We start from the raw sequence: 15,413 nt of genomic DNA on the forward strand, positions 1-15,413 counted from the left end.
GTCTTTGCCTCTTTGTTCACAGGAGGGCAGAGGGGTGTAGTAGATGTCTCAGTACCTTTCACAGATCAGGGAGGGGTGTGTGTGTGTGTGTGTGTGTGTCAGGGAAGAGGCCTGGGAGGCCCTTCTGGGTGAGACTTGAGTCAGTGTGTGTGTGTGTGTGTGTCAGGGAAGAGGCCTGGGAGGCCCTTCTGGGTGAGACTTGAGTCAGTGTGTGTGTGTGTGTGTGTCAGGGAAGAGGCCTGGGAGGCCCTTCTGGGTGAGACTTGAGTCAGGCCTGGCAGGGGTATTAGGAGCTCCCTAAGGGGATGCAGAGCTAAGAGTGAGTCCCTTTAGGGGCACTGGCTTGTACCCCAGTGTGGACCCTGGGCAGGTCTCTGTGTCAGGAAGGGCAAGGTGAGGCAGTTTATCTCCACCACAACTCCTCTGTGTCCTGTAAGTATGGGTCAGTGTGAGGTACAGATATAGGATCCCTTGACCATATATTAAGTTGTTTTGTGACAACAGAGCAAACTTATGTTAACATCCCTCCCTGTCTTGGGGAGGGGAGGCACAGGTCCCCTAATCTGCCCCCTCAACAACTGTTAATTCATTCACTACCTTGAGGGCCTGGTCACTACCTCCCAAGAGTTTTCCTTGAGCAGGCTCTGTCCAAGCTGGAGATGCAGCACTTCCTGGCTTCCCTGGACTGAAGACTATGCCTAGTTCCCCTCCTGGACTGAAGACTATGCCTAGTGCCCAGAAGTAAAGACCAAGGGGTCAACCCAGGCCTGGCAGAGCCCCCTAGGAGCCCAGAGGCACAGTGGCCTTGGACAGGTTCTTGCTGAACCTGCCCTAAACCCTGCCCTTCCTAAGGTGGCCTGAACATTGGAGGAGGGGGGAGGGCAGCAGTTCTCAGCTAACCCCTATCCCCTGCAGGGTCTAGGCTGTGGAGGTCCCTGTGCTTCTTTTCATGTTCTCACCGGTACCCAATATAGAAAAACAGCCTGCCTTCCTGCAGGAAGAAAGCTTCAAGGAGCTGGTGCTCTTTTACCAAGACTCTTCCACCAGGATACTTTGAACCTATCCTGGGAGCTTTCCTACCATGTTCCTTGCCTGATGTGCTAGCAAGGGGTTCCCCAGCCCTGGGCCTGGGGTGCCCCTAGCTCTGGGCTGCTCCCTGTTGTAGACCTCAGTGGCCACGCCCTAGTCCAGCTTCCAAGGAGGTAGTGAATGTGTCCTCACTGGACTCCATGAGAAGCTACCCAGGTCTGTGTCCTCCCACCTGGTCCTTGTCCTAGAAACTACCAGGAGCCAAAGGGGCAGGGCTACGTAACATGGTGACCTGGCCTTGATAGACTGGGTTAGAGATGTGCCGGAACTTCAGCTGAGGTTAAGGAAAACCCTTCTGGATCTTGAAGGCCTAAACCCCCCCCCCCAACATTGTTCTTGCTTGTCAGGTCAATTAACTGAGCTTAAAATTAAAAAGAAGAAAAAAAATTAAGAAAGCAGCTCACAGTTGCAATTGAGGACAGGACTTGTGTTCATGAGATCTTGGAGTTCTCTCTCCCACACTGCTCCTGCCTGAGTCATGCTCCCTCTCTCATACGTAATTTTTTAAAAATTTCTTTATTGGGGGAATTAATGGTTTATAAATACAATAAAATACAATAGTTTGTACATGCATAACATTCAACCCCCGTTAGGTCCTCCTCTGCCATCATGTTGCAGGACCTGAACCCTCCCCTCCTGCCCCTCACCCCAGAGTCTTTTACTTTGGTGCAATACACCAACTCCAGTCCAAGTTCTGCTTAGTGTTTTCCCTTATGATCTTGTTTTTCAACTTCTGTGTGTGAGATCATCCTATATTCATCCTTCTCTTTCTGACTTATCTCACTTAATACAATTTTTTAAGCTCCATCCATGATGGGGTAAAGAAGGTGAAATCACCATTTTTAATAGCTGAGTAGTATTCCATTGTGTATATAGACCACAACTTGCTCAGCCACTTATCTGTTGTTGGACACCTGGGTTGTTTCCAGGTTTTGGCTATTACAACGTGTGCTGCTATGAACATAGGTGTATACAAGTCTTTTTGGATGTGTATGTTTGACTCCTTAGGCTGTATCCCCAAGGTAATTTTTTTTATGATGGTGACAGAGATTGAACCTGGGACATTGGAGCCTGAGGCATGAAAATCTGTTGTGTGAATTCACTATGTATTTCACCCAGGACCCCTACGTAAATAATTTTGCTAAAGGATAAGAAAGGAAAACCCATCACAATGCTGATCCTAAGCCATGTTTATCCCCAAAACCTACCTCTTGTTTGCCAAGAAATAGACCAGATAGAAGTTTCCAGCTCTTCCTACCTGTGTAAGCCGGCTTCTAAGCAGGGCAGTTAGAACATCACTCCTGCCTCCATGGCCTGTGTGCAACAAACAAGACTGTCACCTTCCTGCAAGAGCCAGTATCACATGGACTTGGACTTGCTGCTCCACCCTGCCCTGTGTGGGCTTCAGTTTCCTTACCTGCTCAGTGAGATTATGCAAGCATCTAGTGATACCACTAGGCCAGAGGGTGGGGCCAGTGGACCAGCCTTGAGAACTGTGGACAGATGGCCTTTTCTCCATAGAACCCTCCCAGGGTCCTGTCTGGCCAGCTGACTGGCTAGGGTCATGGTCCTTCCCTCTCCAGTCACTTCCTCCCTCCAAAGTGGCTCTTCTCTGAGCCCCCCCCTTCCCCTTCCCAGAGAGGGAGCCTTATGCTGCACACACACTGCCTATAGGACATTGCTTGCCAGAGCTGGGGAGGAACTGGGAGCTGCTGCTGCTGTACCAGGATGTTGAGGACAGGACCAGGGGCTTCTGGGGCTGCAACCCAGAGCTCCCCTCTGGCCCGCAGGGGAGGGCTGGTAGGTGGGGGGGAGGGGGCACGCCCCTCTGCAGAGCTGCAGCCACTCCACGTATGGCTGTTTGCAGAGTTCAGGCTGCTGGAAGTTGGGCCCCCAGCCCCCTGTGGTCCAGGCCAGCGGGCCAGGAATGTGTTAACGGGGCAGGTTGACCCACTCTGGCACCTGTGGACTTTGACAGGAAGCTGGGCGGGGCCTGGCGGGGTGGGACGGGCGTTCCTGGGGCGGGCGGGGCAAAGCTGCAGGGAGGGATCTGGTCACTGCCGCCCAGTCCCTGCCGCGCCCGCGATCTGCTGACAGGCCGAATCATGAAGCTGCCTCTCCTGCCCGGGGCCCTGCTACTGCTGGTGGCAGCCACCGGCCCCGGCCCCCAGCCCGCAGCAGGTATGCCCCAACCCTGCCCTCTGTCCCATCTGTCCATCTGCCTGCTGCAGCCAGACCCAGGCAGACACCCTCTGTGCTCAGCCTCTGTCCATCTGTCAGGCCATCTGTGACTGTACTGGGGGCTCTGGGAAGAAATTCTGGGGACTAGGGAGAAGAGGGGCCAGGGTCACCAGTGAGGAAGGCCATCCAGCCATTCTAAACCACCCCCCCTCTCCCTGGGGGACTGCTGGGTGGGGTTGGGGCAGATGGCCAGAACTTTGGCCTGCACCCCAAACGAGGGAATGCTCTTACATGGGGGAGTCCCCCTGGCTCCACAGGGTTCCTATTTGGCTAAAAGAGGAATTTTAGGTTTGCATCAGGCAGGGGGAAACCAAGCAAGTCCAGGGGGACCACACCTGAGTCCTGAACTGGTTATGTCATTGCCCCTCCCCCCAGTCTCCATCACAGGGCTGGGACACCACCCTTTTGTCACTGATCTCACTGGCATCACTCGGCATCCTCCCCACCCTTCCCCACCCCCAGCTATCACACCCTCATCAATGAATACTCATCCATCGGAGTTCTGGCTTGCCAGGGGCTTCTGCAGAGGAGGAGATAGGCAGAGGGGGGCTCAGCTTAGCCAGACAGACCCCTGACTCAGCCCCACTGGGGGTGATGGAAAAGAGCTGGCTGGGACAATGATCCCAGCCACAGTTCCCACACCCACTACCCTGGTCCAGAGATGCCTTCTGCTAGGACGGCACTCACCCTGTGCCAGCAGGGTAGACCCCTTCCACCCTGAGAGTGGGGTTCCCTTTGGGGCCACAGGCAAGAGCTGGAGCTGCAGCACAGGGGGCTTCAGACCTGACGGAACCATGTCCCCAGCCATATGCCTGTGGTGGGGGGGCCTAGCTCATTGCCTTCTATAAGTCCCCCTCCCCCCACCCCATGCTTCAGGTTGTGGAGCCAGGTCAGCTCCTATGACCATCTGGGGGTGCTGTGGGCCTTGGTGGGCAAGGCTCTCCTGTGCTCTCCTGTGCCACCTGAAACTGCAGAGGGGCCTTTCTGCAGGCACTGTCCCTTGCCCCCTCATTTTGGTTCCTTACTGAGGTCAACTTCTAGCTCTGCAGTCCTAAAGCTGCTTCCCCTACCTGCGGTCTCCTAGGGATCTGTCTCTCTCTGATAGTCCCGGGGGGGGCTGCACTGGGGTGCCTTGCCCAGCACCCCTGGCCAGGTCCAGGCACTCAGGGCTCTCTCCCTCCAGGTACCAGGAGCTGTGCCCAGCGCTGTGGGGAGCAGGTTGGGCTGTGTTCCTGCCACCCCACCTGTGCCGGCCTTCGCACCTGCTGCTCCGACTTCCAGGACTTCTGCCTGGACATCTCGCCCTACTCAGGCTCCTTGATGGGAGGCAAGGACTTTGTGGTGCAGCACCTCCGCCTGCCCAGCTCCTCCAGCGGTGTGCTCTGCAGGTGAGAGATTTCAGGGGACTTGCAGCACAATGGTATGCTGGCTGCAGACCCTTTTGCAGGGAGGCCAGCTGACCAGGCAGGGGCAGGGTCCCTGAGGATTGGGAGCTCTGGCCAGGCTCTGCCCACCCCTCCACCCTACCCCCAGGTTTAAGGAAAGTATCCAGACCCTGGGCCACGTGGACACCCTCGGCCGTGTGCACTGCGTGTCGCCTCTCCTCTATGAGACGGGCCGCATCCCCTTCACCATCTCCACCGACAATGGCCTCTCCTTCCCACGCTCGGGCACCTGGTTGGCTGGTGAGCCCCAGCATGGTGGCACGGCCCTGGGCACACAGCCCCATACTCCCCACGCCTGGGGCCCGCCTGCCATACCCTGCTGTGCTGGCTGAACCAGTCCTTTGGGAGAGCCCAGAGACACCTGTCTCCCAGCTCCTCTCCTTACCCCCTGGTGCCCAGGCCAGGGGATGGTCACAGCCAGGTGGAAGCCAGAGAGGTAGCCCTTCCTGAGTAGGGAATGTCCTCATCTGGCTGCTGCCTTGCTCTATCCTTGGGAGCCAGTACCGCACCCCTGCCCCTGGGCCTCTTGGCTCCCAGATCTTTGCTCACTCCTCATTTTGCTCCCCACCCTCCTCTCAGTGCACCCCAGCAAAGTGTCAGAGACAGAGAAGAGCGAACTAGTGAATGAGACCCGCTGGCAGTACTATGGCACTGCTGGCACCTCGGGGAACCTCACTATGAGCTGGAACACCTCCTCTCTGCCCACACAGTCTGTCACCATCGAGCTGTGGGGCTACGAGGAGACAGGTGAGGCTGGGTGATGACTAGCAGACCCGCTGCCTGGGGCAGGTGGGTGACCAGCCTGCAAGGCTGGGGCAAAGGGGATTCTGGCGTGTGTGCTGGGTGCCTTCCCAGCTGGGCAGGAGTGGAGAAAGGAAAGTACAGGCCAGGAAGCACCAGCTGCCCAACTTCGGGGCTTCAGGCAGAAGCATGGGGCCTTTCTCTGTCCCCGGGTACACTGCCTGGAAACAGAAGCACTTCCCCATGCACCCTCCTTTCTGAGCCCAGGACTGGAACTCCTCACAACATGACCCCCCCCCCAAACAGAGACAGTTTTCCTGCAGTGTGGGTCCTTGATGGAGCAGCAGAGTAGGTCCTCTTGTAGGAATTATCTGTCAATCTGTCTGTCTACCTACTGAGCTATTTAGAGTGCCAGCGACTGATGCCAAGGGCCAGGGATGTAGCCCTGTGCAGGCTCTGTCTGTGGGGGGTCTGGGCTGACACCAAGCAAACAGACACAAGACTGGCAGCCAGCACCCCCCCACACCCCCACTATGGGGGTCTTTGGAGAGGCTCCAGGGCTGACTGACTTTCTCTCCCTCAGGGAAGCCTTACTCAGAGAACTGGACAGCACAGTGGTCATACCTCTATTCCCTGGCCACCAATGCCCCCAACTCTGGCCTCTTCACCTTCACTCCAAGACCTGCACCTCAAAAGTACCAAAAATGGAAAGTGGGTGCACTGAGGATTGTGGACAGCAAACACTATGAGGGGCAGAAGTAAGAGCCACTGGTGGTGAGGATGGGGAAGCTAAGAGTGAAGCACCAGCTACCCCTGACAGAAAGCAGGGGTGGGGTGGGGTGGGGTGGGTGGCACATTAGTGGGCCTCTGCCTCCCGCAGAGATGTGTCTGCACTCTGGACCAACGAGCATGCACTGGCTTGGCATTTGGACGAGGACTTCCGGGCTGACCCCCAGGCCTGGGCTCGAGCTCAGTGCCTGGCCTGGGAGGAGCTGGAAAAGCAGCTGCCCAACTTCCTGGAGGAGCTTCCTGACTGCCCCTGCACCCTGGCCCAGGCCCAGGCCGACTCTGGCCGCTTCCATGTGAGCCCCCACTGTGGCCAGGGGCAGGCGGGTGGCTGTTCCCACCACAGAAACTACTGTGTGGTCCAGCACAGTGTTAAGGAGGAGGCAGACAAAGAATGGGGTATGGGAGGGGTCAGTTCTGGGACTGAGGTACCCTGAAGGAATGGCAAGGAAGGGAGAGATGGAGGCAGGTGTCAACGGCAGATGCCCCCCCCCAGACGGACTACGGCTGTGACATCGAGCGAGGCAGCGTGTGCACCTACCACCCAGGGGCTGTGCACTGTGTGCGCTCCGTGCAAGCCAGGTGAGCACCCAAAGGGTGTGGGGGGTGCAAGCTGGGCCAGGGCAGGCTCCTGGCCCAGTGATGGCAGCCCTGACCCAGCTGTTCAAACAGCCCCAGGTACGGCTCTGGCCAGCAGTGCTGCTACACAGCCGATGGCACACAGCTGCTCACCAGGGACTCCACCAGTGGCAGCACCCCAGACCGTGGCCATGACTGGGGGGCACCCCCGTTCCGCGCGCCGCCCCGAGTGCCTGGCCTCTCCCACTGGCTCTATGACGTCATCAGCTTCTACTACTGCTGCCTCTGGGCCCCTGAGTGTCCCCGCTACATGCAGAGGCGGCCCTCCAGTGACTGTCGCCACTACACTCCCCCCCGCATAGGTGGGTGCTGGCCCCCTGGACGGATGGATGGATGACTGGGCAGGGCTGCAGGGATAGCTCCCCACACACACCTCATACCTGCCTGACCCTCCTTATGCTCCTCAGCTTCTGCCTTTGGAGACCCACACTTTATCACCTTCGATGGTGCCAATTTCACCTTCAATGGGCACGGCGAGTACGTGCTGCTGGAGGCCGACCTGACCAACCTGCGAGTGCAAGGCCGAGCCGAGCCTGGAACTGAGCTCCAGGGTGAGCCTGGGGCTCCACATAGCTTGGGCTCCATTGTCTGGGAGGCTGGAGTTGAGTGGGCCCCTCTCTGCACCCACCACCCCAGGTCCCACGACCCTGGGCACGGGACTGACGGCCGTGGCTGTGCAGGAGGACAACTCAGACGTGCTGGAGGTTCGGAAGGTGGGCGGCAGCCTGCAGGTGCTGCTGAACCAGGAGACTCTCAGCTTTATGGAGCAAAGCTGGCTGGACCTGAAGGGTGAGGGGCCAGCCCCTTCCCTGGCTCTTTCTGTGGGGAACCCATCAGTCGCTCTCCCCTGCATCATTGTGGGAAGGGCCCAGCCTGCCGAACATTCACGGTATCCCTGAGACCTGAGTGGTTTTCTCAGGACATGGACAGATTCCTGAGGAGCCAGGACAGTGAGACACGTGGCCACTGCGGTCCCAGCAACAATGACTGGTGGGCAATTGGGGAGCCATCCTCCAGGGATAGGGGTGGGGGCTGGCCTGGCCTCTACCCCCCCCAGTGTCCCCGGAATCATTTTGTTCCAGTAGTTATATGTGGGGATACCCGGTGCCCTGTGGCTGCTGAGAGTGTTGGGGTCCCTGGGAAGGGCTGAGACAGGCATGTCTGGCTCCCAAGCAGGGACTGGTATTGGGGGCAATGAGGGACACTTGTGAGTGGTGTCATCTTCCCTTTGGGGCTTGGGGCACCTTACATTCTTCTGATGTGGACCCAGTCTAGTGGAGAAGGGTCAGATTTGGGGATACACCCCTCCCTCTTCATCTCACAAGTGTCAGCCATCCCCCCAGGGTCTGTGGGAACAGCCTTAACTGCTCTCCCCTCCCCCCCCCCATTCCGGCACCCAGGCATATTCCTGTCTGTGGCCTCTGGGGACCGAGTTTCCGTCATGCTGTCATCTGGGGCTGGGCTGGAGATCAGCCTCCAGGGGCCATTCTTGAGTGTGTCAGTGCTGCTGCCGGAGAAGTTCATCACACACACGAAGGGCCTCCTGGGGACGCTCAATGGGGACCCAGCCGACGACTTCACCCTGCGCAATGGGCAGGTCCTGCCAGTCCAGGCCAGCTCCCGGGAGCTGTTCAGTTTTGGGGCTGACTGTGAGTGGGTGCCTGCTGTGGGAAGGGGGTGGTGTGGCAGGGGGCAAACTGGTGAAGGAGCAGAGGGCCCCCAGCCCCCAGCTTCCAGCCAGGCCTGCTGCATGTCTTCCCAGGGGCCGTGGAGAACGCCTCTTCCCTACTCACCTACGACTCCCAGTACCTGGTGAAGACCTTCCTCCATGGGCCCAAGCATGACCCCAGCTTCCAGCCCCTCTTCCCTGAGGAGACCACCCCTAACCCTGGGCTGGCAGCAGAGGCAGCCAAGTTGTGCGGGGATGACCATTTCTGCACCTTCGACGTGCTGGCCAGCGGGAGCCTGAATGTGGGCAACGCCACCAGGGCAGCCCACCAGCAGCACTGGCGGCTCTCGGACAGCCTGCAGCCTGGTGAGCCACCCCCCACAGCCAGGAATGGAAGACATGAGGGGAGCAGCCCCTGGCTTTGGGATAGGGGATATGGGACACGGGACCCCCGACTGACCCCAGGCTGTGGTGGCAGCCAGTGACTCAGGCTTGCCGTCTGTGCCCCGTCCCCACCCCAGTGACTTCCTGTGGCTGGCTGGCCCCACCCACCAATGGGCGCAAGGATGGCACCAGGTACCTGGTGGGCTCCACCATTCGCTTCCACTGTGACAATGGCTACAGCCTGGTGGGGGCAGAGGCCAGCACGTGCCAAACTGGTGGCACCTGGTCCAAGCCCACCCCGACATGCGAGCCAGGTAAGGATGCCTTGCCCACTGTTCCCTGCCCCACCCCCCTGGTTGCCTGAGGCCTGGCCATTCCTCATGCTCCTGCTTTCTGCCCCCCCAGCCCGCAGCTACACAGTGTTACTGAGCATCATCTTCGGAGGGCTGGCTGTGGTGGGCCTGGGCGTCATCATTTACATGTTGCTAAGCCGCAGGAAAAGCAGCAGGTGAGAGCCTATCCTCCCCACCCAAGCCCACCCCAGGGCTATGCCCTCCGCACCCTTCTGAGGCTCTGGGAACCCAGGGGACCACCCTGCCTGCTCCAGACCACATCTCTGCCACAGGACTAGCTGGGGTTCACACCCTTGAGGAAGAGCAAACAGTCTGCAGCAGGAGGACCATGGGGCCACCCCAGGACTGAAGACCGGCCTTGCAGGAGAAACCCCAAGCTCCGGAGAATGTGCATCCCAGGACTTCAGCACCATATGCCTGGCCCTGGGCCCCTGATACCTGAGTCTTTATTGCCCTTGGACTCTCAACCTGTCAACTTGCTGTCATGTCAGATCTGGACCCCAAGCTCCTGCAGTGCAGCCCCTGAGGCCCTGTCCCCCAAATCCTCCAGACCCTTGAATTCTAATGCCTACCTCTCAAACTCTTAACACTCTGGCACCTGACACTCAGATGATCCATCGCTATGTACTGAGCCTGCTGCCCTACACAGCAGCCCCAGGGCTGAGCAGCCCTGCTTCCCTGTATGCCTGAGACTCAGAGGCCCCGAGAAGCCTGAACCTAGAGTCAGCCCCAAGCTCCCGATGGATGTCACTGAGAACACCCTCCTGCTTGTACTTGCAGAAAACAAGCCTGTGCTGTCCTCTCCTGGTGTCCTGCTCTATTCTGGGGAATTCCCTGTTGTCCCAGGAAATGCACAGCACTGACAGCCACCAGGACCTAAGCACTTTACCCACAGAACAAAGGTGGGGGTGGGGAGTCACCTTTCTCCAGGGAATCAGAAGCCAGATCAGCGACTCCCTGAGGGCACAAGGGCAGTGCTGGCATGCAGGGGCCACACTGGGTGTCTAAGACCTGGGTGAGGGCTGACCTGCCCTTTCCGTACACAGGCACCAGCTCTTGTCCCCAAAGCAAGCTGGCCTGGCCTGGCTCTGGACCTCTGTGTGCCTCAGGCCACCCCCAAGCCAGTGAGCAAGAATGCCAAGGGACCAAGGCAATTCTCAGGAGTGTCCAGAGTGCAGGCCTCCCGGCATAGCTTCCCGCCCCAGCTCCTGATGCCAGCATCGGCTGGGAGCCAGATGAGTGAGGTCTCAAGGCCTCCTACCCCCCCCCTTTTTTTGGAGGGGAGACTCTGCAAGGACTACAGGAGGACTGGGCAGGGCAGCATGGCATCATCCTAGGTCGCAGATGAAGAAAGTAGCTGGGAGGGCCATGTCAGAGATTGGCAAGTCCTGGTGGCTCAGCCTGGTGGTGGTGGAGGAGGGGTGCCCACACCATGAAGAGCTCTGGGCAGGAAGAGCAGAGTGGAGACTACCTGGGACAGAACTGTAACTGACAGTGTTTGGAATTGCCACACGAGGGCAGCAGAGGACAGAGGCTGAAGCTGCCTAGTTTCAAGCTCAGCCCCTCTGTATGCGCAAAGCCCCGCCCCCCGCCCCTCCCCCCTTGGAACTCAGGGGCGAGTGGTTGCACAGGGCATCCATCCACTAGCACTCGCCCAGGCCTCCAGCCTCCCTTCCCAGTCTTGCCCTTGGCAAAATCCTAGGTAGAACTGGGGGATCTGGGGTAGCAGGTCCAGTCTGGAGGGCTTCCTGAAGGAGGCAGCCATACCTTATGAGGCACATTTAGAGGAGGAGCTGAGACTGAGACTCCATCTGGGAGTCTCCTATCTTCCCCAGGCTTCTCTACCCTCTGACCTCCTCCTCCTCCTTTCTCCTCTTCTTCTTCCTCCCCTTCCCCTCCTCCTCCTTCTCTTTCCCCCCTCCCCTCCCCCCCTTCTGACTCCAGCGTCATCACTGAGTCTCAGTGTCTCAGTGTCTGCATGACAAATCCACCAACTTCTAGCTGCCATTTTACCAGTTCTTTCCTTCCTTCCTTCCTCCCTCCCTCCCTCCCTCCCTCCCTTCCTTCCACTCTTTCTTTGTATTTTCTGCTTGACAGAACAGAGAGAAATTGAGGAGGTGGGGAGCTGGGTTTGAATCCAGGTCCTTGTGGGTGGTGATAAACAAGTATGCCATAGTCGAGTGGTAGCGTGGCAGGTTCAACGCAGGTGGCACAAAGCTCAAGGACTGGCCTAAGGATCCTGGCTCAAGCCACAGGCTCCCCACCTGCAGGGGAGTCGCTTTGCAGGAGGTGAAGCAGGCCTACAGGTGTCTATTTCTCCCTGTCTCTGTCTTCTCCTTCTCTCTCCATTCCTCTCTGTCCTATCTAACAATGATGACATCAAGAGCAACAACATTAATAACTACAACAATAACAAGGGCAACAAAAGGGAAAGTAAAAAATAATAATAATTAAAGAAACAAGTGTGCCACCACCCAGCCCACCCTCTGAGCTTCTAGCTCTGGTCTGGGTTGGGCTGAGGGGTTGCCCTCTGGCCACTAGGCAGGTACTTTCCTTTGTGCAGATGAGGCAAGACATGGCCAGCCTCCACCAACCTGAGTCCCAGGTGCAGCCTGGGCCAGGCCATGCTAGCTGGGCCCCACTCAGGGTGTGTAGCCAGACTTCCTGGGTTTGTGGGAGCAGATCCAGTGTGACCACAGAGGGCAGGGGCCCCTCACAGTTCCCAGACAGGGCTATAGTGGGCGAATGAGCAATCCAGAGTTGTGGGGAACTAGGTCCTTCTAGGTGGAGGAACAACCACTGCAAAGGCTCAGAGAAAGGGAAGAGCAGACAGGTCTGGGGTCAGCAGAGGATGGAGGAAAGCTCCTCTTTGGCCAGCTGGGGTGCTCAACTTCATCCTAAGCCTCCACACTCCTAGCCCTCTCCTTCTGGTTTGGCCAAGATCTGCCCCCACCCACAGGCAGCAGATGGGGCCCAGACACTAAGCTCTGCCAGGGGCAGGCCAGGACGGGAAGCCCCACCTGTGAAGGATTTTCCCGAGGTCCCACAGGGGTCTCTGGGGTGCTGCTAGGCCTGCGGGAGGATCCGAGAGCCTGGGCCTGGCCTCTCCCAAACATAGTCCCAGAGAACTGTGGCATTTAACCTAAAGGCCAGTCCCCTGTCCCCTGTCCAAGGACTTGGAAATGTAGAAGCCCAGGGAGCCATGAAAGAAATAGGAGATGGTGAGATGGTTACTCCTGGACTGAAGTACGGGGGGGGGGTGCTGAGCCAGGCCCAGGCCCAGGCCCAGGCCCAGGCCCAGGCCCAGGCCCACACCCAAAAGCATGAGCAGTTGGAACTGTGCATTCCCCTGGGTCCTTGTGGGAGACAACCCTCTCTGCTAAGGCTTCTCAGCACCCCAGTGCAGCAGAGAATGTCTGACCCAGGAGCAAGGAGCCGGTACTGGCAATGGGGACAGTGGCAACTCTCAGCTAGGGCCAGGTTGGCTCCTTATAACCCGATCTTGGTGGCGTGCTCTCCTGGAGAAGAAGGGGCTGGGAAGCTGCAGCAGTGGGAAGTCAAGGATGCTTCCTGGAGGAGTAGGCCCCAGTCATTTCAAGAGATGCACCAGTGCACCCTGCCCTGTGCCTCTCCCCACCATGCACTGGACTGCTTTTCCAGGTGTCACATGACCGAAGTCCAGCCATCATCATCATGGGGGCTGGGTGCCCAACCAGACCCAGCCTGGAGCTCTTTCACAGGGAACACTCTAAGCTCTCCCCCAGTTCTGCTAGAATCAGGATGGCTTTGGAAACCCTGCCAGCCTGGATCCCCTGTGCAGGCCGGGATGGAATTCTGCCCATGAACCTAGTGCCGTGATTCAAACAAAAAAATAAAACATAAACTGACAATGGAATGTGAATCTGCCTTAAGGAAGAAAGAACTTTTGACACAGTTTCACACGGATGAACCTGGAAAAGACCACAGACAAAACATTATATAATTCAGTTTATGCAGTGGACTTAGAAAATTCAAGTTAGTAGTGGTCCGGGAGATGGTGCAGTGGCTAAGGCACTAGGTCCTGAGTTCCTAAGCATGAGGTCCTGAGTTCGATCCCCGGCAGCACATGTACCAGAGTGATGGCTGGTTCTTTCTCTCCTCCTATCTTTCTCATGAATAAATAAATAAATTCTCTAAAAAATATTTAAAAAAAAAAAGAAAATTCAAGTTAGTACAAGTGGACAGTAGAATGGACTCCGTTGAGAGAGCTCACCTGGACAGAGTAGCTGCTCTAGGCTTGAATCCAGCCCCCACTGCACTAGAGAAAACTTCTGTGCTGTGGCAGCTCTCTCTCTCCCTCTGAAAAGGTCCACTTGGAGTGGTGAAGCTCGGGGGACAAGATTGTGTGTGTGTGCAAGTGTGTCTTTAAAAGAGAAAGGAAATAGAGCAGGCTGTAGTGGATAAAGTGTTAGACTCTCAAGCATGAGGCCCTGAGTTTGATCCCAGTACTGCATGTACCAGAGTGGTGCTCTGGTTATATCTATCTATCTATCTATCTATCTATCTATCTATCTATCTATCTATCTATCTATCTCTTTAATTGAAATAAATTATTGGAAGAAAGGAAGACAGGAAGGAAGAGAGGAAGGAAGGAAGGAAGAGGGGCCAGGCAGTAGTACACCTGGTTAAGCACAATCACAAAGACCCAGGTTCAAGCTCCCATGCCCCACCTGTAATGGGGATGCTTCACAAGTAGTGAATAAGCAACCTGGGAGACACCCCAAGCCCTTGGCCCTCTCCAGTTGGCTCCCTGAGCTCTTCTGTGTCTTGCTCTGTGACAGACAAAAGAAACTGTTATGAGGGCCCTGTCCACTTCAGCTTGGCTGAGCCACTCTTCCCAGAACCCCTCTCTGAGTTTTGGGTAAGAATAATCCATGAGAGATTCCCAGGCTGATGTGGAGGGTGGGAATGAATCAGCACTCAGATGCTGTGCTGTCTGTTGACTCAGGCAGCAGGCCAGAGCTCCACTTCCTGCCATCCAGTCCCTGCTTCTGCAGCACAGATGTGTCACCCTTGGCAACAAGGACAGAACTCAGGGTGCAGTCCATCTCCCCACAACTCCCTACCCCACACTCCAGCACATCTTTCCTCTTAGCACTCTGCCTCCCCACCCCCCTGCATGCATCTAAAACCCCAGCCTTTGGGTAGGGGAGACAGCATAGTGGTTATGCAGAGACTCTCATGCCTGAGGCTCTGAATTCCCAGATTCAATCCCCTGTACCACCATCAGCCAGAACTGAGCAATGCTCTGGAAAAAAAAAAAAAGCCACAACTGCCTTTCAGAGACCCTGTGACCACAATTGTGATCCTGCTTCCCTGGCTGGACTCTTGACTGGTGCCAATTGCAATATCTTTAACTTTTCTTTCAAGTACAAGTCGTATGTTGACAGGCACACTGGCCCTGGTCTAGTCATTATGGAATATAACATTCAAATTCCTTCTAACATGAGCAGTCCAAGTTCCCTGTGGCCCAGCCATTCCACTACAGGGTAGCTGCCCAGAGGAAGTGGAAAACGGGAGGCCTGAGCTATGTGTTCATAGAGGCATCACTCACTAAGAGTGAAGGCATGGAAATAAGCCAAGTGTCCACCGGTCAGGTCCTCAAATGTTGGTATGCATAAGACCCCTTCTGTTTCATTTGGTTTAAATCCCCCCTGCTTAACACTATTCTATTTACATAACCACTGCATTCTATTTACATAACCGCTGTTAACAAGCACCACCCTCCCTCCAGGGCATTGGTGGTTCAGTGATAGGATTCTCGCCTGCTCCGCCCCCTCCTTGTCACACTCTGATTTTCACCAGTCACTTTTCTCTCCACCCTCTGTATGTCACATCCTGTTTCCACCCTACTTGGCAAGTATATATAAAGATAGCATTGTGAGTTTTAGGGTACCTTGAGTTTAGCTTAGCTCAGCTTAGATTGTGCTGCGTCCTGCATGAATAAAGAGATACTGCCTACAGCTCAACCATGAGTCCCTGGTCGTCTGTTACCCGCCCATGAAGCCAGCCCGGCGAAAACAACAC

At 56.6% G+C, this 15,413-nt stretch overlaps 1 protein-coding gene across 1 annotated transcript; it reads left to right on the forward strand.

Moving 5' to 3' along the window:
- Window positions 1-3,108: 3,108 nt before the first annotated feature.
- On the forward strand, window positions 3,109-10,151 carry SUSD2 (sushi domain containing 2). The gene is made up of 15 exons (XM_016187154.2): window positions 3,109-3,270; window positions 4,514-4,718; window positions 4,864-5,015; window positions 5,355-5,522; window positions 6,100-6,274; window positions 6,397-6,598; window positions 6,799-6,884; window positions 6,975-7,243; window positions 7,349-7,492; window positions 7,578-7,730; window positions 8,342-8,590; window positions 8,704-8,976; window positions 9,132-9,308; window positions 9,400-9,502; window positions 9,620-10,151. Exons 1-15 carry the CDS (start codon window positions 3,195-3,197, stop codon window positions 9,642-9,644), a joined length of 2,457 nt encoding a protein of 818 aa, XP_016042640.1. The 5' UTR covers window positions 3,109-3,194; the 3' UTR covers window positions 9,645-10,151.
- The last annotated feature ends 5,262 nt before the right edge of the window (window positions 10,152-15,413 follow it).

The sequence above is a fragment of the Erinaceus europaeus genome, chromosome 1 (assembly GCF_950295315.1).
Source record: "Erinaceus europaeus chromosome 1, mEriEur2.1, whole genome shotgun sequence".
Lineage (NCBI taxonomy): Eukaryota > Metazoa > Chordata > Mammalia > Eulipotyphla > Erinaceidae > Erinaceus > Erinaceus europaeus.

Bases quoted from the DNA above. Each gene is read 5' to 3' on its own strand.
- SUSD2 (XM_016187154.2), top strand. From the start codon at position 3,195: ATGAAGCTGCCTCTCCTGCCCGGGGCCCTGCTACTGCTGGTGGCAGCC. The intron at 6,275-6,396 runs GTAAGAGCCACT...TGCCTCCCGCAG, and splicing joins AAACACTATGAGGGGCAGAA to AGATGTGTCTGCACTCTGGA. The intron at 9,309-9,399 runs GTAAGGATGCCT...CTGCCCCCCCAG, and splicing joins CACCCCGACATGCGAGCCAG to CCCGCAGCTACACAGTGTTA.